Source organism: Phyllostomus hastatus, unplaced genomic scaffold, assembly GCF_019186645.2.
Source record: "Phyllostomus hastatus isolate PE091 unplaced genomic scaffold, TTU_PhHast_1.1 phas_contig_90, whole genome shotgun sequence".
NCBI lineage: Eukaryota > Metazoa > Chordata > Mammalia > Chiroptera > Phyllostomidae > Phyllostomus > Phyllostomus hastatus.
Genome location: NW_025333984.1, coordinates 9,209,520 through 9,233,104, shown reverse-complemented (window position 1 = coordinate 9,233,104; position 23,585 = coordinate 9,209,520). Strand labels below are relative to the sequence as shown.

Here is a 23,585-nt window from a genome sequence, read left to right as displayed (position 1 = left end):
AAGCACTTTGAACATAATAAACCTTTAATACATCATAGTGGTGATCTGAGTCATTACAAGTTAAATATGAGTATGAGCTCTGGCAATACATACACTTAGCTCCAAAAGTGCTGCCTCCTCCTGTCTATGTGATCCAAGGCACACTGCTGAATTCCTCTAATTTTTTATTTCCTCATCTATAAAATGACAATAGCATTTTATAGCACTGTTACCCAAAGTATATTCCAAAGAACACAGATATGAAGAAATGTTAAGCAAAGCCTGGGTTTCCTGCTCCAAGTTTTATCAAAAAGTCTGCCAGACAGCTTTCCTCTTGCAAGGATTTTTTAGAATCAGGAATAATAGAATGTGATTTGTGAATTTCCAAGAGGGAGTTAACACATGTATTTCTGCTTTTATTTTATCACTACAGAATGTTTTTTGTTTGTCTATAAAATCTTGCAGGAAAAAGTTGTAAAAAAATACTTTGGATACTGACTTATGATAAAGATTAAATGGCTAATATTTGTAAAGCACGTATATAGTAAGAACTCCATAAACAAATGTAACATTGTCATCATCAGCATTACTACTGTTACCCTAATCATCATTATGGTCATTAATAAGCTCCACCATGAGACAGATTATCTGGGTCAGAAAAGGTATGTCTAATACATTCCTAGAAATAGGGGCACACAAACTTTGCAGGTAGAGGTTTTTGTCAGCCAGATTAGGATGAGCTAGTTCAATGGAGGTAATGACATTGGGTGTATTTATTTATATTAAGTACATTCCTTAGAATCACCAAAGGGTCCTCTGATGGCTAAGATTTTTCTGGAACACCCCAGGCTGGAATTCCACAGGCAGAGACCCTGTTGTTGCACTGCCCTTTCTAATTGCTTTTAATGTGTCCATGAGCCCCTGGTTTTACACCACCATAGGTATCTTCCCATACATGAGAGTTTTGCCAAAACAGTAACAACTACAAAAGTTGACAGAGGTAAGGTGAACTGCTACTGAATGTCTGCCTTATATAACTAGACTATCTTTCTTTTGGTTCTGATTCAATTCCCTGGCAATCTGGAAATGATTTGCCGTTGCCCTTGTATATCTCCTGTCAAGGTGCACACAGTTTGCTTAGATATATGGTCCTTTTAAAATCATCTTTAAACTTTTATCCATTCTCTGCTCCTTATGGTAGAGTTAATCACATCTTAGGAGCTGAATTCTGGGATGGTGGTGGATCCTTTTGCTTTCTACCAGAAGTCTTCAGGGACTATGTGGGTTACTTCCCCATAAACCAATCTTTTAGAGAGATATATTTTTGGAGAGAGATGTATTACCCACAAGGAAATTTCCTCACACTTATAAAATGTATTTATGCATCAAATCTGCTGGTACTGAAGGGAAAGATGTGGGATAAATCTACAAGAAACTGTGTCTGTATCTAGCTTGCATGCAAACATTATAGATTGTATTTGCTATATAAGATTATTGACTAGGATTAGCTTCTAATTTCTACCATGCTAAAGATGGATAAATAAAGATTTCTTATTATGAAAAAGGCAGGAATCAATAACTTCTTCACTATTTGAACCCTAGACATATAATTCCAGAGCTTCTTTGCATTTATGTTTGGACTAACAACGCAAAGAGGCTGAGACGAATGAGATGGACTGAGGCTTTTACACCCTGGCAGTAATCCACTGATTCCCAATGACCCTATCAACCCTCCCCACATGTGTCTCAAGTAAGGGCCATCTCCTCTTCCATTATGAATGGACTGATGGTGATTAAAATGGATATACTCTGTGTCTCTACATTCCTAGAATCTAGTTTGACATGAATGTTGCACGTAAGACAACAAATAAAAAGTTTGGTCAGGTTAATGTGGTGACATTCATAAGAATAAAAACAGCCGTTTGGATATTTATCAAAACCAAATTCTGTTTATAAAAAGCTTATTGCTAATTAAAAACTCAGATTTAATAACTTTGGGGGAAGATCTGAATTTGGTTGTCCCAGCCCAGAAAAGGCCAAGCTCTGTCGTGGTTACATAAAGCATGAAATAGAATAACAGGTCATGGCAGCTCACATGCCAACTGACAACTTAGTGATCCTGGGCCTCTGTCTACATCCTAGTAATCCTCCCTTCTATAGCACATGTGATTTTTAAAAAACACTCAAGTTAAATAAAGCATCTGAAGATTTCATGGCCTAAGAACTATGCAAGAACCACTCTGAATAACAAGCTGTAATCCTTGCTAATTTGTTTATTATCTCTATAGATATTCTGGCAGGATACAGAGTGCTGTAACTCATTCTATGACAAAAACAACAACACTTTATTCCATCCACATTATAAACCTATTACTTTATTAGACATTTTATCTAAAACATGCTGGTTTCCTTCTTGAGAGATCAAAAGCCTGGCTTTTCAGGCCTATGTTCTATATAAGAAATAGGTTACCCTTAGGAATTTAATTATTCTACATTGGTCTACATTTGTATTCTTTATCATATTTTGTAGAATTCTTGAGTATTAATGACTTGATGTTTCTCTTGTTTTACGAAATATAAGCATTCTTTTATACTTCCTTGTGATGGTTTTATTGTCATAAATTAAAAGTAGATTTAATAATGGCTAACTCTGCTGTCTTCTTATTGTCAAAAAGAATTGTTGGGTCAATTATACTAAAACTCAAATAATTTCTGGTAGATATTCTCCACATACAACTGATGTCAATAATCCTATTCTACAAGTTTACTTGTTCATTTATCTTGGTATTGCCACATGATCAGTTTAATTTGGAAGAAACATTTGGTTATAGTTTCCAGGCTAGACTTAATACTGCCATATGTTAGTGTAATTCTGTCTAGTACAAATATAATGTGATATTCAAATGTAAGACACATAAGTAATTTAATTTTTAGTAGCCACATTAAAACTTTTAAAATATGGGTAAAATTAGTTTTAATATATTTCATTTAACACAATATTTCCAAAGTAGTGTCATCTCAACACATGATCAATATAAAATCTAATGAGATACTTTAATTTGTTTTTGACACCAAATTTTGAAGAGGTGAAGTGTGGCACTGGTCTCAATGTAAAAACAGTTCCATTGAGTTGTGAATTTGTCTTTATGTTGAGAACACATAAATAGTGCTTTGTTTTGTTGGTTGGGAGCCAGAAAACTACAGTGAAATTTAATGTTATTTAGCTGTGCACATGTCTTCCTTAGGTAAAGATTACATTTCTCAGCTTCCTTTGGTTCTGCGTGTGCTCAAATGACTTAGTTATTGGTCAATTAGACACAAGTGAGTGTTCCAGGAATAGCTTCAATGGAGTATCTGTAAAAGAGTGGGGACAGGCCCTTTCTTCTCTGCCCCCCGCAATTTCTTCATCTTGACTGGAATAGAGATGTGGTGGCTGGAGCTCTGGCTGCCACTGTATACTATGGGAGTGGGGGTCTCATGCTAGAAGTAGTAGAGATGTGAGCTAGATGAAGCTTTCTTTCTGGAGTCAGTGTACAAGCCTTGGCCTGCTTATATCCATATCTCTTGTATGAGAGAAATTCACACTTGCATATTATTTAAGGTACTCCTATTTTTTTGTCCTTGAGGGAGGTATTTCCTGTTACTGACTCTAATCTTAGTTGACACACCAGGAATATAAATTTTTCTTGAATATGATTTTATAATAAATAGCAGGACTTACAGTAAAGAGAGTAAAGAGAGAGAGCAACTACTTTTTAGCCAACTTTTCAGTAAAACATCTATTTTACAAACATGGGAAAAGCACCAAATGAGTAGGGACAAAAGAAGGCAATGACTTTGGAGTAGAAAGAATTGTCATACTCTTTTAAATTAACTGAGCTTTACAATGTCTAAAAATGAATTTCTTTAAAAACAGTTACTAATTTATCTTCTACTTACAAAAGATGTCTTTGAAATTTCTGTTTGCAATGAGAATTGAAATATAATGACAATATAATAAGCTACCATTATTATAATTTAATGTCTACTATCAGAGAAGCACTATGCTAGGTGTTTTACATATATTATCTAATTTAACCCTTACAATTACCCTACACAGTGAGAATTATTTTCCAATTTTACAGGGGAGGCTCAGAGAAACCAAATAACTAATTCAAGGTCACACAGTAACTTAGAAGCAGAGCTGGGACTTGAGTTCATTTCTGCCTGAATTTTCATATGCTGAATCTTTGGCAGTTTCCATAACATTCTGATAGTCAAGTTAGAGATGCTGGGGTCCTGCCCTGTATATGTGCAATGTGAATATTCTATGGAGTCAGTGGAAAGGTAACATTTGTTGAGTTTGAACAAAGCTCTCTGATTGGTGTACTGTATAAAAGGCTGAAATCACAGATCATGAGACTTGTCTTTCATATTAACTATGTGCCTAATAATGTGCATGACCTTACACGAGTCATTCAAACTTCTGGGCCTCAGTCTTCTCAGCTATAAAAGGAGGAAGCAGAATAAGGTGATTCCTAAGATCTAATCTAGTGCCACTATCCCATGATTACGTCAACAAATATGTCAAAGAAGAAATGAACAAAGGGAAGACTTGAAAAAGAAAGTAGGCAATAATATTTAGAGTGCTGTAACTTTCATGGCTTGACATGCAGAATTCAATTTAAAAATTCAATGGGCCTACAAAGGAGTGTGGGAAGCTTTTTTGATTGCTGAAACTGCTTACTCTTGATTAAACTATTAATTTGACTGCTATGGTTTCAGAAATATCTCTTGAACAATATTCAGACATTCTTCCAATGTACATGAACCAACCATTTTCTTGACGAAACGAACACTTCTAAGTTTGTTGGACTCTAATGTGTCTACTCATACCTTAGTCAAAAGAATTCTTGATTTAACTGGAACTTAAAAATTTTCCCCAAACTCTTACCTCTCATGACAGCATGGATGGATCTGGAGAACACTATGCTAAGTGAAATAAGACAGACAGTGAAAGACAAATACCATATGATCTCATTTATATGTGGAATCTAATGCACAAAATAAACTGATGAACAAAATAGAAACAGACTGACAACTGTCGGAGGGAACTGGGGAGGGAGGGGACTGGTTGAAAGATGGTGAAGGGATTAGCCATAGACCATATATGCATGACTCATAGACTTGGACAATGTGTGGGGATTGCCCGAGGGAGGGAGGGGGCTGAGTGGAGGTGGACGAAGGAGGAAAAAGTGGGGAAAACTAGAATAGCATAAACAATAAAATGAAATGTTTTCACCACTTAAGAGTGAAAAATGTTAATTATTAAAAACATATTTAACTGTTAATTTAACTGAAGTACATATTTCACAGATGTGCAAATTGAGACCCATAGTGGTTGATTTGCCCAAGAGTCCATGGAGAGTCAGAGCTCTATCAGGACACCAGAAACATGTGAGGATATGGGTGACCTAGAATATTGGTCAAAGTCCACAGTGGGAAAGAGACTGTTAACTAAACCTGGAGCTTGCATGGGATAAGGGATCAATATTTGAAACCAATCAAAAAGAAACTGTGCTTTGCAAAGACAGACTATAAGAAAATGATCTGTCTCAGGCTTGGGTATATGAAGATGTTAAATAATAAGGCTCCTCTGACACTTTATGGTGTCTAACTGAGTTTCTTGTGGGCTTGGGACCTCAATTTATACTACTTGTATGGTTCAAAAAAGTGTAATATGAGGTTTTTAATTTAAAGTTTTCCCCAATCTGTAATGCAGACAGGTTCATGACAGAAACAAATGTAAATGCTCCCCAGAGGAATATGTTCTTCATACAGGACTTAGAATTTCAATATGTTTAAATTCACAATAAAAATAAAAGAATTAAGAAAAAAGCCATCATATGCAGGAGTTGATGGAAACAACAAACCAGAGACTTATACCCACAAAGACTTAACATGCTATATTTATCAGGTACAACATATAAAATAAGTTTTAATGTGTTTAAAGAAAAGAGAGTAATAAAAAACAGGATTAAAGAGCATGACATTACCAAAAATTAATGAGGCATACTTGAAAAAAAACCTAAACTAGAATTTTAGAAATAAAAAGTAATTACTGTAGTTAAATATTGACTACAAGGATTAAACATCCTAATAAGCACAGTTACAGAGATATTTAGTGAGCCACAATACAGGATTGCATCTATAGGGCTAAATACATCTTTTAGATGCATCCTTTTCTGGGTCTATTTTCATTTCATGTAGCTAAACATGAAATGAGAAAAATGTCAGCTACCAAAAGAACCTGGGATTTAGAATACAAGGTTGAGTAAATAAGAATGCATTTAACAGAAAAATACAAAATTTGCCTGTTTTCTTTTGATGCCCCAATTGGCTTGTCCAAATGCATTCCTTATTATTAACTGTACTTTAACCATGGAAATAATCACATATCCTCACACTCATGTTTTCTTACATTTTCTTGCTTCATAATTGCAGCCTTTAAAAAATATATGTCGTCCCTAGTTTGAAAAACAATTTTAAAACTTTGATGTCCTGAACCAATCAGCAGTTAGCTCAGGTTTATAGAGAGACAGCTGCAAATTTTCCTGTTAGTTCAAACTTGTCAAATTGTCAAAAGTTTCACTGGATTTTTGCATTGCCGCCTGCTAATGATGGTATAACAGGTGTGGCTTTTGTTGTCTCAGAACAAAATGTAAAAGATGTGATATGAAAACATCTTAAATTTCATGTGCTCTGAATTACCTCTCTGTGTACACAATCTTATGGCCAGTAAAGGAATTCTCTTTTATAAAGATAAGGGATTTTTGAATGAGAATATGTTGGGATTTAATTTCTACTTTCACTTGAGACAAAAAAAAAAGGCTTAGGGGATGACAACCAACCATTCCTAAACAGGATGTGTTGCTAGGAAATAATGATAATAATGTAATTTTCCTCATTTCATATCTACTTCCCAAAGACATTTCTGTGTATTCAATTTCACACACTTAACAACTTGGAATTCTAAGAATGCTGTGGGTTCTTTCTAGTGCCATCAATGAACACCACTTACTGATTCAATAATCTAGAGTGAATACTGTTAATAGTGCAGCCACTATGTTTTAAGCAGGAGTTTATTTTATCAAATCAGAATCACCTGAAGCTTTAGACCTTATTTTCTACTGAGTAGAAAAAAGAATTGCTTTAAAATGAATTTGATCAGGAGTTGTCATACTTTGACTAGCAAGTTAAAGATAAATAAGCCTACATGGGAATTAGCCATAAGTTTTTTGTCCATCTATGCTAAAAAGCACTATAAAAACCTCCCATCATGTTTCAATGACTAATTGTCTACATTTTAGCTTTTCTTTAAGTCCAGGCAATTTGTAGCATTATGATAGGTTAACATTGTTCACTAACTAATAGAAATATTTCTTCTGAGAACTCAGCTACTGTTCCTAAAAAAGCCAGGTGTGTCCAGAATTAAACATGGAAAAGTACCTGCAATCTTCAGTTCCTAATCTGCTACACTAACAGTCTCTTTTCTTGAAGATGCTAAGTTTTAGTTACTTTATATATGAGTGGATTTTTGTCTTCAATGATAGCCTGAATAGCTACATAGTTGTGGCAGTAGCAAGTGCATTACATTTTTAACAAAGCTTCTTTACCAGGCGGCGTGTGTCGCCCTGCTGTTACTGTTATGTCTGTAGGAAAAATACAGTGCACATGCTAATCATTTCAAATGGTTGAATCAATACCTGGAAATTGCAGGAGCTGTGATGTACTATATGTAATAGACATGTGGAGTCAGGCAACAATCTTTTGATGATTGGCACTTTCGATAAAGGAGAAAACTAATAATGTTTTCAAAGCATGTAGTATTTGCATAATCAAGGAAAATTTCCCTAGCAACAATAATTATACGAGCCTCTTACAAGTTCCTCCTCTAATTATCTATTTTATTTGTAGATAATATCACCATTCATTAGGGGACACTTAAAAACATAATGAGACTTTTCCTTAATGAAGATATATACACACACATGTTTATGTGTGTGTGTGTTCATATGTATCACTATAAAGAGTGGTTAAATCTCAAATGACATGGTCTATATATCAAAATGTCCTTATAATGAAAACAAAACATGTTTATAATGAATATTTTCTCACCATAAGCAATATGGAGTTGAGAGTTTATGGACTGCATCCATACACCAACCATTCATAATCACTGTCAACAGCTCAATATATAGGATCAAGAATGATAGATCTCAGTGTTGGAAGGGGCCTCAAGGGCCATTTGGCTAATATTCTACCATTTCAAAAATGAGGCAGCTGAGATTCAAAAAAGTTAAGTGAGTTACTCAGGGTCACTGTGCTATGAATACACACACACACACACACACACACACACACACACACACAGTGTTATCTCTCTGATGGACAAAAATGATGGCCACAAGTCATAGGGTGGCCTGGAAGCAAATGTCCTTATAACAAATCCTTATGGGAGCTTTGGGAACTAACCCTGCTTAGATCAGCTACACGCTGAGAGTAACTCATGATTTTTGTGTATTGCAAATACTATGTTCAAAAATACCCCTAGGCCTAATGTTTCATATCTCTCTAGCTGATTAATCCATTCCTAAGATATAGTATAATAAGAGGGGATCACAGTAGACGAGAGCAAGAGTTCTCCTGTCTATGTGAATACTTACCATCTATGAATTTCACTGTCAGGCATCTGTGAATAACAACAGATTTGAGAGGAAGTTTAACAAAAAGAGAAGAGTACAAAGCTCTAAACTCTGCTTTTATGCTCCTCCTCAAAGACTATGTGACCAAGAGAATCCAGATTTTATGAAAGAAATATAGTAGATGCATGTTACAATGCTGATACTAGAGGTTAGAGCCAATATCCTTAGCACAGGCTAACTGTATTACTGAGATTTTAGGGTAAGGAGTTACATTGTAAGGGAGCATGATTTGACCTATGCTATATCTAAATCTAAACCATGTTATAACAAGCTTCTATTGCATTCCTCTTGAGGTATTTTTAAAGACTAATGAGTTAACCTTTGTGAAGTACCATGAGACCTTCAGGTTAAAGAAGCCCATATCAAATATCAATTCAGTGCCACTAACAATACTCAACATACCTAGAAAACAGATGGAAAATAATTAGTAAACCATTCACTACAGTCCCCTTGGTGTCAGAGCAGCACTGTTAACATGCTAACAGCTAAGCTTCATGTGCTTAGAAGAAGAAAATGATCAATGGCAAAGACCATATCCACGTTTGAAATGACGTGATCCATTATAAGAATCAAATGTTAAATTGCTTCCTGTACTGAGCACGCTCAATTAAAAGACTGCACAGTGAGATCATCTCGATGGTTAAATGTGCTCTGTGGGAACAACCTTTGTGGAGCTTAAAAATCACAGAAGGACTATTCCTACCATGACACTAGAGATTTGGAATGCATTTCCCTCCCTTAGTTTTCAAGTTGGTAGTTTTATTAGGAAGGCTTTAGCCTGAGAGGCTGCTGAGTTTTGGATCATACCTACCCACCCTTATACTTGTTTGAGCAAGAGATGCTTCTAGCATTCTCTTTCGATTGGGTCCAGAATAGGCAAATGTGTCTTTAGTCCAGGATCTCTGGACAAATATGTGTCATTCATGCACTTTGTATTTGATGTCCTTCATCTCCTTTAATTTTCCCATTTCAGTAAACTAATCTATCTATCTAAGCCCCAGCTCCTTGTCTAATTCTTCCTTCTTCCCTTGGCAGGGCTAAGGGTGGAGGATAAAAAAAAAGTTTGACATGAAAAAAAAAAATCAACAAACTGAGCTTCTACTTTCAGGTTGGTAACTAGCCAGGTCTATGGCCTTGCACAAGTTATTTAACCTCTCAGACCCTCAGTGTCCTTGTGTTTTAGAAGCTTGTGTAGCTCTTCCTCATTGTTTACTATCTGTCTCTCCTTGCCAGACTGTAAGCTCCACGAATGCAGGAATCTCTGTTTTCCCCACTGGTGTAGTTCAAGAGCCTAGCACATAGTAGGTGCTCAAGAAAATTTGATTAACAGATGGGTATTTCCTATCTTCTGTAGCAGTGTTACTATTCATCCAGTCTAGCAATGTTGAAATCATCAAAACAGTGACAATTTCTGCCTCTCCTTACACTTACACAGTCATCAAAGTTTACATCCTAACCTTTCTCATGTCTGTCCATTCTTCTCCATCTGACCTTAAATTTCCTCATAGCAAGGATTCGTCATTGTTTACTATGTTCTCCAACCTCTTTTCAGAGTGATCTTTCTAAAACACAGACACGGTCATAATGCTAACCTCTTTAAACCCCTTCAATGGCTTTCCCACTGTCCTCAGGATCAAGTCCAAACTCCTAGGAATGGCATACAGGGATCTTAATGATCGGTAAAGTCTTCTGTGACCAATTCCTAGACCTTCAGGTATTGTTAAGTAAACCCTGCATATTGCATCAGTTTCCCTTTTGTAGTAATTAGTGAAAGATATTCTAAATCATTATTCACATCAGGGGTTCAATAAATGTTTGGCAAATGAACAATTCAATGTGATTAGAGTAGTGGGGTAGCTCTTACACCCAGGGACAAATCTTTTAACTTCTTTGTTCCTCATTCTATAAGAATCCTTAGGGATGTCAAGGCAGGTGGATTAGAAACTGCATCTCTGAAATACGCAACCAGGTATCTGCACCCTTTCCTCCAGATCTAATATTCTATGGGGCTACCACTTTTTCTCATCATTTGATTAGTTCTGATAAGTGTGGGTTGAAGTGAGGGAGAAATAGGGTAGAATTTAAGGCACTTCATCTGGCAGAGAGGGAAGGATGGAAAGTGTAGAGGCATGTTCATAATTAGCCTTTACCTCCCCTTCTGAATAATTTTCTTCTTTGCCAACAGAATTGTGCATGCCTGCTTATATTAGGTAGGAGGGGTGGCCTGGGCAGAGAGAAACTCTCAGCACACCAAATTTAATGTCGATTCATATGGAATACAAATATCTAAATTTGGGCAGTTACTGAGTGGTACCTGAACAGGAACTTTACCCATTTCTGAGCCACTAGGAAGGACACATAAGGGATATGAGTAGCAAAAGGGACAAATTGTATGATACAGAATCACTATTCAATCACTAAGTGTTTATTTAGTCCTACATAAAGAGAAAGCTTTTCATTAAATGTTAAGAACCCAATCATGGAGAAAACTAACTAAATGTTGATGTTCTCTATGTTTTCTTCAATCTCATTTTCCACTCTTCCTGGACAAGAACGTGCTTTCCTATGGTGTAAACTCTGTCCTAAATATTTGTCTTGAACTCAGATTTCTCCCATAAGGCTCATTCTTGGCTATCAGTCTCTCACTATACATATCCACTAGGATCTTCTGCAGACACTTCCAACTCAGCATGCCCACAATTGAGCTTACTGTGTCCCTCTGCCACAAACCTGCTTTTCCACCTATGCTTCTTTTCTCTCTCAGCTGGTAGTGCTTCCTATTACCCAGCCTCCAAAGTAGTTATCCCTAGCTCCTCACTTTCTGTCCATGGTAACTCTTTCCTGGTGTGTCTCCCCCTCATCATTCTCACAACTGCAGTTTCAGTTTAGGCTTTCTCCACCATCTCACTCCTGGACTACTCCAATAATTTTTGACATTGCACTTGCTTCTGATGACCCTATATCATCCATCTCCAATTGGTGCTCTTAGTGGCTGTCAGAGTGGTTTATCTAAGATGCGGTTTCTTATAAACTGCTCCATGGCTTCTTACTGTGTGAGGAGAAAATGCAAATTCCTTAGCATAGCATGCAAATAAAACTCTTCTTGTTTCTAGCCCCCACCCATATCTCCAATTTTACCTTCTTCTGGATTCCTATGCTGAAGCTATATTCAATAATTTGCAAGTCCCCAAAATGTGTCATTTGGACTCACATCTCTACTTCTTTAAGTTACACTCTCTGCCTAGAGTATTCTTTCCTCTCTTGTCCGCTTGGTAAAACATGTATGGTACGTCTTTCCTTAATGTCATTGATAGGTTTTGAGAGACTTTAAGTGAAGCAACATATAAAGAAATCAATTTTACCACAGGCTAATTGACATAAACAAGACAAGTTCCTAGGGCATCTCATCAATGTTATAATAAAATGACAAACCTATAAATGACATGGACCAAACCTTATTTGGGAACCTGCTGTAATCATCTCTCTAGTGTTCATCAAAAACTTAAAAATGAAATTGCCTTATGACCCAGAGATCCACTTCTGACAATATATCTCAAGAAATTCAAAACACTATTGTTCATTCACGTGTTAAGACTCCTCCAAAGTCTTGCCTGACTTTAGGGCCTCTTCTCACAGAAATAACTTACTGCTCCCTCTTTGTGCTCTCTGTCACATGGCCCTGGACATTGCCCAACAGTATGTTTTTATCCATGGTGAATCAGATGATGGGCTCCTGGAGGACAGTATAGTGTAGTGGGTAAATGTGCTGAATGTGAAGCCAGAATACCTTAGTCCAAATTCTAACTTTGACACTTGTTATATAGGTAGCTCTGGGCAAGTGATTTAACCTCTTTGTGCTTCACTTTGCACACCTGTAAAGTTGGCATAATTATAGTACTTATCTCTTGGGTTGTCATAAAGATTAAGTGAATATATGTACAACACTTAAAATAATACCTAAGACATAATAATTATTATGTACATGTGTGTTCTAACAATAATACTAATATTAATATTATTATTTTAAACTTAAAGTACTAGGCTATACTACATCTGACACATGGAAGAATGAGATGTGTTCAATAACATTTCATAAATAAATTAATAATCAGATTAGAGCTATACTGTGCAGTCCCATAATGCCCAGTCACTTCCCTTTTGCAACCCTACTATAACTTGTTCAATGTGCTTTCTCTACTATACTATAAGTTCCTTTTGTGCATGGGCCATGACCATCTCAATCACCACTATATCTCTAGCACCAAGCACACAACAGGCACACATACATTTTCTAAGTATATCAATGAATGATTTTTTAAGATTTGCATTTTAGTCATTATTACATTGTCTATGGCATTTTAATCATTTTCTAAAATAATAGCATGTGAGATTCGAGATGATGAAGTGAAAGCTAAACTAACTTCCTCTGAGAAACAATCTGGCATTACAACTAATTGTAGAGGAATTATCCAGAATAAGCAACTGAACACTAGCTGGAGAGAAGCCTATGACAACAGACAGCCAGAAGAAACCGTTTCACCACAATGAGACTGGGAGGCAGTGCAGAGGAGGCACAAGAGGGCTGGATGGACTCCCATAGGTGGCAGCTGAAGTACCGGAGGGATGTTTCAGTGGGAGGGAGGTTCCCCCTGAGAAGTGTGGGATCTAAACCCCAAGCTGGGCTCCAAGGCCTATAGCACCAGAGCTAGGGAGAAAAGCATACACAGATAACATCTAGCTATAAAAAGCAGCAGGATTTTTGTCTGCCAGGGAGAGATGACTGGAGACTCCAAGAGCCTCTTAAAGGACCAATGCACAATGTTTCATTTGCAGCCACTTATCTTGGGCTCCAGCTGAGGGAGGGCAGAGTGGACTAGAGATGTGTGAGGAGAGTCTGGGGTTAGTGACTCTGGTGAGAAAACTGGAGGAACAGCCACTAGGATTCCTGTGCCGAGTCATTATCCATATTGCAGAAGCCATTTTTCTCAGGCAGAGCAATACCCCCTGAGAGACATGAGCCTAAAGGGAAGCTATATCTTCTCTCACAGGAATTACTCTGCTCCACCCTGTGGAGGTTAAGCTGAGCTGTTGATTACCGCTTGATCACTTTAACAACTGAGCAGTTTAATGACTGATTAGTTTAACAACTAAGGCAGAAAATGCAAAGAAGCAGCCAAAATGTAAAGACAAAGAAACAGACCCCAAATGAAAAAACAAGATAATTATCCAGAAGAAAAACTAGATGAAATGGAGGCAAGCAATTTATCACAATGGAGTTTAGAGTAATACTTATAAGGATACTCAAAAGCATGAAAAAGACATAGAAACCATAAAAAAGGATCAGTCAAAAATAGAGAATGCAATATCTGAAATAAATAATACACAGGAAGGAATAAACAGTAGGATAGATGAAGCAGAGGACTGAATCGGTGATTTGGAACACAAGATAGAAAAAACAAGCAGAGCAGCAAAAAGAAAAAAATTAAAAATTTACGAGAACTTAAGAAACATTTTAGACAACATGAAGCATAACAACATCCATATCATGGGAATACCAGAAGGACAAGAGAGTAAGCAAGGGATCGATAACCTATTTGAAGAAATAATGACTGAAAAGTTCCCTAATCTGGTGAAGGATAAAGACACACAAGTTCAGGAAGCTCAGAGAGTACCAAACAAGTTGTACCCAAAGAGGCCCACACTGAGACATGTCATAATTAAAATGACAAGGCTTAAAGACAAGGAGAAAATCCTAAAAGCTGCAAGAGAAAAGCAGGTAGTTATGTACAAGGGAACACCAATTAGATTGGCATGGGATTTCTATGTAAAGACATTTCAGGCCAGAAGGGAGCAGCATGAAATATTAAAGGTGATGAAAAACAAGGCCCTACAACCACGGCTACTTTACCCAGTAAGGTTGTCATTTAAAATCAAAGGAAAATGAGGAGCTTCCCAGACAAGTAAAAGGTAAAGAATTTTGTTGACATCAAACCAGTACTGCAACAAATGTTAAAGGGCTTGCTTGAAGAAGAAGAAGAAAAGAAGAAAGAAGGAGAAGAAGAACAAGAAGAAGAGGAGGAGAAGGAGGAAGAAATAATAAAAAAAAAAACAGAGGAAAACAGCCTAACAATAAAATGGCACTGCATGGGTATCTATCAATAATCACCTTAAATGCAAATGGCTTCAATGCTCCAACAAAAAGACAGAGGGTAGCTAAATGGATAAGAAAATAAGACCAATATATGTGCTGCCTTCAAGATGACCATCTCAGATTAAAAGATGAACACAGACTAAAAGTAAAGGGATGGAAAAAATATTTCATGCAAATGGAAAGGAAAAAAAGCTGGGGTAGCAATACTTGTATCTGACAAAATAGACTTTCAAACCAGGCTGTAGTAGGAGACAAAGAAGGATACTAAATAATGATAAAGGGAATAATACAACAAGAGGATATAACCCTAATAAATATTTTCACACCCAACATGAGAGCACCTAAATATGTGAAGGAAATTTTGATGGACATAAAGGAAGAGATCGACAGAAGTACAGTCATAGTTGGGGAAAATTATAAGACACTGAAGAAAGAAATTGAAGAAGATACAAATAAGTGGAATCACATACCATGTTCATGGAGAAGAAAAATTAACATCATTAAAATGTCCACACTACCCAAAGCAATCTAATGATTAAATGCAGCTCCTATCAAGATTCCAACGATGTATTTCACAGAACTAGAACAAATATTTTAAAAATTTGTACAGAACCTCAAAAGGCCCCACATAGAGACAGTGATCCTGAGAAAGAAGGAGAAATTTGGAGGAATCACACTACTTAACAGTGAATTATACTATGTGGCCATAGCAATCAAAACAGCATGGTACTGGCATAAAAAACAGATACATTGATCAATGGAATAGAATAGAGAGTCCAGAAATAAACCCACACTTTTCTAGTCAATTCATATTCTACAGAGGAAGCAAGCACATACAATGAGCTAAAGATAGTTTATTCAATAAATGGTATTGGGAAAAATTAGACAGATACATGCAGAAAAATTAATCTAGATCACCTTCTTATACCACACACAAGAATAAATTCAAAATGGACCAAAGACTCAAATGTTAGACCCAAAACCATAAAAATCAGGGAAGAAAACATAGGCAGCAAAATTTCAGACATTGCTTGTAGCGACATTTTATCAGATATATTTCCCCAAGCAAGGGAAACAAAAGAAAAAAACTAAAGAAATGAGACTACATCAAACTAAAAAGTTCTCACATAGCAAAGGAAATCATCAAACAAAATAAAAACACAACCCACAGAATGGGAGAACATATTTGCTTATACATGTGATAAGGGGTTAATATCCAAAACTTATAAAGCACTTAAAAACACCAAAAGAAACAAACAACCCAATTAAAAAATGGGCAAAGGACCTAAACAGTGAGTTTTCTAAGGAGGACATACAGATGGCCAATAGACATATGAAAAGATGCTCAACGTTACTAATAATCAATTTAAAACCACAATGAGACACCATTTCACACCTGTCAGAATGGCTATCATCAATAAACCAACAAACAACAAATCCTGGAGAGGATGTGGAAAAAGAAAAACACTTTTGCCCTGTTGGTGAGAATGCAGACTGGTACAGCCACTGTGGAAAATGGAGATATCTCCAAAAATTAAAAATGGATCTGCCTTTTGTCTCAGTAATCCTCCTTCTGGGAATATATCTGAAGAAACCCACAACACTGATTTGAAAGAATATAAGCACCCCTGTGTTCATGCAGTGTTATTGACAATCGACAAGATATGGAAGCAGCCCAAGTGTCCTTCAGTGGATGAGTGGCTAGAACAACTATTGGCCATTTACACAATGGAATACTACTTGGCTATAAAAAGAAGAAAAGTTTACCCTTTGCAACAGTATGGATGGACCTGAAGATCATTATGCTAAGTGAAATAAGCCAGTCAGAGAAAAACAAATACCATATGATTTCACTCATATATGGAATCTAATGAACAAACTGAACTAACAAGCAAAACAGAGACAGATTCATAGATGGAGAGCAGATGACAGCTAGTAGGGGTGGGTTAGGGGGTGGAGTAATTGAGCAAAAAGGAAAAAGGACTCACGGGCATGGACAACAGAGTGGGGATTGCTGAAGGGAGGAAGGTATAAGGGGACTAAATGGTAATGCAATAAAATATAATAAAGATTAAACTTAAAGAAAAGAAAAGATTGGATGGATTTTGGTAATCTGTGTGGCCAGGACCCAATATCATGTTTTGTTTTTTTTTACTGAACTGTACCCATCTGGAGTTTGTAAACAGTATCATATAACAACATAGAAATGTTAATGAGGTGTTGCCATGAAACCATCTTTCACTATAAAATAAACTGTGTGCCCAACATCAGAAAAATAAAATTATAACATGCAATCTTTGCTCTTATTTCTGTGTGAGGCAGAAAAATTTCATACAGCAAAGCGTTAGATTAGAATTAGTTCTCTTAACAGAGATTTGCCCCTTTCTTTATAGCACAGGATTGCAGACTTCAGTTCATGAGCTCTTTCAGTGGTGCAAAAGGTCCACAGAGCACCTTTCACTCTGCTCCCGCTTATCACATGTCATTTTCCATCCTGAACCAAAATAGACAGAGGCTCTGTAGGAGTTATCATTTAGCAATTCTACTCATTTAATGAGCACATGGTCTGAGGATAAGAAGAAAAGTTATAAAGAATGATCCCTTAGTTTAGGTAGGAAAATGAGTTGTGTACACAAATTCCTACAGCGTGATGCCCTTTTTACTCTCTAGCAAGGTTTGCTAGAGGCAGGGTTTCAGAGGATCTTGGTGATGTGATCAGGAAACATTTTACAGAATATTTAAAACTGTCAATAACGTTGTATAACTATGTATGGGGCCAGGTGGATGCCTGAAATATCTTGGGGGACCACTCCGTAAAATCCATCATTATCTAACCACTATGCTGTACACCTGAAATGAATACAAAATAATACTGATTGTATACTGTAATTAATTTTTTAAAAAATATTCTTTGAAAAAAAATGTAGTTGCTCTTAGGTGGATGGGTTGGATTTTCATTGGTGGAAATGTAATAGCATTCCTTGCTGAGAAAAGGGCAGAGAATAAGGTGATATAATGGAGGTGGGAGGGGCACACAGATTACTTTAGCAGGGGAGAGATTTATTTAGGAGGCAGAAGTAGAAGATAATCTGGAGACAGAGATTCGAAATATTTTGTAATAAGAGGCTACAATATTTGAAGTTTATCTATGGACAATGGAGAACCGTGGATGATGTTAGGGTAGGGAATAGGAAAATGAAATCAAGCTTGTGGGAATTGTAATTGGGCAACAATATGGCAAATACAGAGAGTTTCTGTGCTAAGTTGTGTTTCTAAGTGATGGGACACCGAGTGGAAATACGTAGCAGATGGTTGGAAATGAAGGATTATTTGAGTTTGGGGAAATCCAGATTTGAAATAATCTGTAGAATACCAATAATAGGAGCCTTGGGAATGGATGAAACACTGCAGGAGAATACAGAATGCAGACAGAGGTTCTAACACAGACTGATAACAGTGAAAATACTATTTAAAAAACCCAGCAGTATGTTGTATATAAACATCCAGTAAAATACTAGCCCAGGAAATACTTGGAAGACCTTTACAACCCATGAAAGGCATACAGATGAGCCTTTAAGGAGTACTACCTTAAGGTAAAGGCCAGTGAGAACCTGGGAAAGCGAGAACAAGAAGGAGATAACTCCAAGGTACCTGTTGAGCAGTCAGATCCTGTCCACTTGGGGTCACAGCTGCACATTCCAGTGTCCAGAAGAAAAGTTCCATGTCCTGAGCACTGCTCTTGACATATGGGAAGTGGAGTTTCACAGTTGATTCCTCCCCAACCAGTAGAACAATGACACTCTCCTTTCACGCAGATGCCATGGCTGGAACACATTGGGTCCAAGCAGTCCTCTAAAGGCCCAAAACATGGGAAAAAGTGAGTGAGTAGGTATGGCCATTATGTGACATGAAATCCTCACATTGATTTCCTAATACTATGCCATTCCTGCTGTTTGAATTAGGCAATCATATGACTGAGGTCAACATGACTGTGTTTAAACCAAAACATTATTAACACATAAAAATATGGTTTGATATCATAAAGATCATATCCTAAATTTACAACAAGAAGGAAACCATACACATATTGTGTGACATTTTAGCAGTGTGAGCACTTCCACACAAATCAGTGGGTGGACCAGTTTAGGCCTTTGATTGGAATTCCTTGGCTTTGCAAAAAACATCCAAGAATATTTGGTAAGTCATTCCTTGTCTTTTCTGAAATTGGGATCAGAGCACCCAGAAATGCCTTTTACTTAATGTGTATAGAGGAGTTGATATATTTTTAAGTGTGGATTGTTCAAGGCAATGAGTGAAGTGACTGCTGTTGCATGAAATCATACAATAAACAGATTTATTATAACCTCTCCTTTATTCCTTAGAAGTGCTAGAAATGCAATAGATTAAATTCAATTGAAAAACTCGTGTGGCTTTTCCTTTTATCAGGACATGGCAGCAGTTTCTAATGTTGCAGAATATCACAAACTCCATCTCTTTTGTGTGATTCTGGAAACTTTTGAACATATGTATAACTTTTGGACACACATAGACATTTTCTGACAAATGGATGAACTGTATTAGAAGTAGATTTTTATGCTTGCCTTGGGGAGAATTGTTTTATCCTTTTACTTCCATGACCATGGAAACTAGAAAAGTTGATGTCCAAACTTTTAGTCTTCCCTTTCAGATAAGATGAGACTAAATAATTTACCATGATGCAGATGTATGCTTTGAATTACTTTTCCAGCAATGGAAAAAGATGGATACAATCTGCCATCATTTGCAAGATAAGCCTATTTTGAGGGTGTGGTGTGGCCACAGAACAGAGTAAGTTTAAACAAGCATTTAGTATTATTGCCATTATAATCAGCCCATGATCTCAGAATCATTAGCACAATGCTTTAATATCTGAGCTAGTTAGCAATTAAATATCAGAAAGTACATCTAATTTTATTCATTTGCCATTTGGAGGGGAGGAAAATGTTTAAAGTATAGAATGTTGCTTTAGAAGGAAGCCATTTGGTTATATTAAAATACAAGAAAATTTTATAATTGAACAACAATAAAAAAGAAAAGAAAATTTTAATAAGCAATAATTAACTTAATATAATTTATTTTATTAAAAGGCCACCTTCAATGAATAGGTAAGATACACTTACATCAGAGGCATATAGTTACATGGCTGAAGGGGCCAGGCAGGTGGCACACAGGAATGCAATGGGCTAGATGCGAGAAAACAGAGTGTGCTCAGAGTGAACTGAGAACAGTGTAAAGGGAGCTATTGCTCCTCGGCTCCAGCTGACTGCCACCATGTAGCAATGTGTGCCCAGGGTTTCAAGTTGTTCACAAGGGGCTAGCAATAGAGGTTTTTCTCTGACACTTTTCTATTTTAAAATTTTGGCAAATAATTCACATTAAACAATGACAAAAACACCACTACCACCAGCACTAGGAAAACCAAACAAAGCCATACATGAGCCCGGTTCAACTTGTGGGTTCTTGGTCTGTGATGTCTGACTTAAAACATTTCTTTCTATTGTATTTGAAAAGTTCAGACCGTTAAGTATGGTATTGCATATTATCTTGGTTATACTACATATTTGTTTAGTGATGCCTCGAATGCTAAGTCTTTTTTCAATTGCTTATGTAAAGAGCCTAAATTCATTAGTTAGTTTTCATGGCAAATTGTAGATCTTGTGATAGCACCATTTTTGGGGTAAATGTGTGTGTCCATACAGCATCTGAATTTACAATTTAAATATCATGAGTACAGTTGGATCAGCATACAAACAATTTCTAAAAGTTACTCAGGAGCTCAGGTGCCTCGGCATTCACTGGAACAGATACAATCTTCACACCAAAATTCTACTACTGCTAATGCATTGGAGGTGAAAAGTTAAACTCTTGCTTGCTCATGGAGTGGAATGAGATTAAATCCTTTAGAATGCTGTGTAATGGTCTTAATGAGCCATCCTTAAAAAGCAATTATAGAGCATTTTCAGCAGCTCCTTTCCTGAACAATAGTTGTGATGAGACCATCTCCCATGGTAATGGTTTAATGTTATTTCTGAAATCAGTCTTATTTCAGGAATGTAGCATGAAAAAGGTCTGATTACTAGTAAACTTATTTTCCAATGTGACTCTTTAAATGATAAAACTATTGTCATTTCAAAATATGTTTAGGGTGTATAAAGGCTCCTTTGGGGTGAATTTTAATATAAAGGCACTGCCTTCAAACTCATTAGTGATAAGCCTGCTTCTTTAGGCATGGAGGTCAAGTTTCAGCATGAAGTATGTAAAAATAAATAATATGAAGCAATCATAATGGTAATTACAAATCACTCCCAAAGAAAACATTCATGAAATGGTTCCAAATGTGCATATACTATTATTTTTATTATGTGCTTTAAAGTAAGATATAACCTAGTGCACTCTGCAATAATGAAAGCGTACTCATCAACACCTAAAATCATCAATATGGAAATTCTCAAGTTATAAAACAGTGTTAAAATGAGGGGAGAAATGCCAGTTTTCATTATTGCTCTGCAAGTATCTCAGATATGGCCTCATGTTAAGATTAGAGACTGTTAGGAGAGACAGGAGGAGTCGCTTCCCTGACTCCAACTCCCTGCTCCACGTACAAAGCAGGCATGCTGGGCATTTATGAGTTGTTAAGACCACTTCTATCTCTACCAGAGGCATAGAATGGTGCCTTGGACAATTCAGTGGGAGCAAAGCCTGAAGCAATAGATTGAAATGGGGCTCTGACCTTCTTCACATATTTCTCCTTTGTATCCTGGCACACAGATGCAGACTCCCATGATGCAGGTGCCATGACCAAAGCACGTTGGGTCAATGCATTGTTCTTCTGGAACATCGCACTCGGGTCCCTTCCAGCCATTTCGGCAGACGCAGTGTCCTTTCTCGTATTCTCCATTCCCACCACACAGCACAGGGCATGAATCTGAAGATTGGCAAATGAACTTGTAATGTTCTCATAATGCTTTTAAAATCTCCAAAGAGCAATTCGCTATTGATTCTTATGTAATATTTCAGGCAAAAAAAAAATTGTACTATTTCTGCCTTAGCCTTTATTAAATAGGCATGTGTTTGTGATTACAAACAGAATTTTCCTCTTCTGGGAGTGGGATAAGGATAAATTATAAACCTATCCTGAGTGGAGGAATTATTTCAAGTATTTGATTTTGATTCCATCATACACTTAAGTAATCATTATTATCATCATTTGTATAAACTAGGGAGAACCTTATGGCTCTTTTTTCTTCCTCTAGCAGACAGAGGGGGAAAAATCCCCTAGAAAACCTGAAAAACTAATAAACAGGGAATTATTCATTTCACAGAATGTTATGGATAACATTCCTTAAAGGACAACCTTAAAATGTTGTGCATTTAAAGAGATTTATGCAGGAAAGATGTCTAGTTCCATGACACATTGTGCAGACCTTTATTAGAACACTTAACTCTGCTTCATCAGGGCTTGCCTCCTGTGTCCACAGTTACTCCTTGAGGGCAGGGCCTGTATCTGCTGTCTTGTTTTTTAATATTAGCGACTGCCTCCACTCCTGCCCCTACCTCCTCAAGATCCATCAGGGAACTGAGAACCTATTAAGTGCTATAATTCTCTGTTGAATAGAATTTAACCTAAAGAGATTAGGTGGCTGAGAAACCTGAGATTCAAGTATTAGCAGGCTGAGGGCTTTAAGAGTGCATGGATGAGAAGAAAGCACCTCTAAAGTTGTAACTGTAAGCCTGTGGGAAAACATGATGTGATTTACCTAAAGCTTCTCAAGAATTAAACTGTGGGCAAGTCTAGGAAACAGTAAAGTTTGTTAAGTTTGACGTCTGAGTTTTCAGTCGTTACTGGCTGGGCTACTTGTCCATTTGGTAATTGCCCACTGAGTCCAGTTTACATGGGTATGCATGAGCAGTTACCTACTTTGCCCACTCTTAAATTTCATCCATTATGAATCAGTTCATGTAGGACATAGAAGTACCATGTAGTGGTTGGGTTGAACAATCCAGGTGCTAATCCCAGCTATTTAGGTAACCCTGGTTAAGTTATTTCACCTCTCTGAGGTTGTTTCTTTGCCCATAAAACTGGAATAATAGCAGATCTACCTATGAGGACTATGGAAGAAAGTAGGAATTAAAAGACATAACAGAAAGCATTTAGAACACTTCCTGGCAGAATAAGTGCTCAACTTTTAGTAGTGGTGGTGGGCAGTGCTGTTGCTATTGCTTCTGCTCCTATGACCAATATTGCCACTCCTCTTCCTCTTGAGTTTGCAAATGACATCCATTTCCTTAAATCAATCAGAATAACAGAGTGACATTACCTCTAGCACAGTCAGGTCCAAGGAATCCTGGGAAACAATGACAATGGCCAGAGATACACTCTCCATTTCCATTGCAATTAGTTGAACAGTCATCCATTATTTCTATTAATAGAAAGAACAAGAAAAAAAATGAACAAATCTACAGGCTACAGAATCCTTACTTTTTTGAAATTGGAAAAACTCTGGGCCTCTAACAGTCTTGCTCTCTGCTGTCTATGGAGCACTTACTATTTAAAATAGATGCCAAAGATTTCTGTAAGATGTCACGTGCAGTTCCAAATTATTTAAAGCACCCTGGATTTGCTGAACTGGCTATTCAAGAGTGGAACTAAAAACCAACCTCATCTCTAAAGT

At 36.8% G+C, this 23,585-nt stretch overlaps 1 protein-coding gene across 1 annotated transcript in view; it reads right to left on the bottom strand.

Annotated features, from left to right (window-relative positions):
• TENM1 (teneurin transmembrane protein 1) overlaps window positions 1-23,585 on the bottom strand; it is a 703,022-nt gene that overhangs the window by 239,112 nt on the left and 440,325 nt on the right. Inside the window, exons 10-12 of the mRNA XM_045852186.1 lie at window positions 23,232-23,333; window positions 21,644-21,838; window positions 18,526-18,726 (exon numbers count right to left, since the gene is read on the bottom strand). Of these exons, the coding sequence (XP_045708142.1) occupies window positions 18,526-18,726; window positions 21,644-21,838; window positions 23,232-23,333 (498 nt within the window). The remainder of the gene's footprint in view (window positions 1-18,525; window positions 18,727-21,643; window positions 21,839-23,231; window positions 23,334-23,585) is intronic.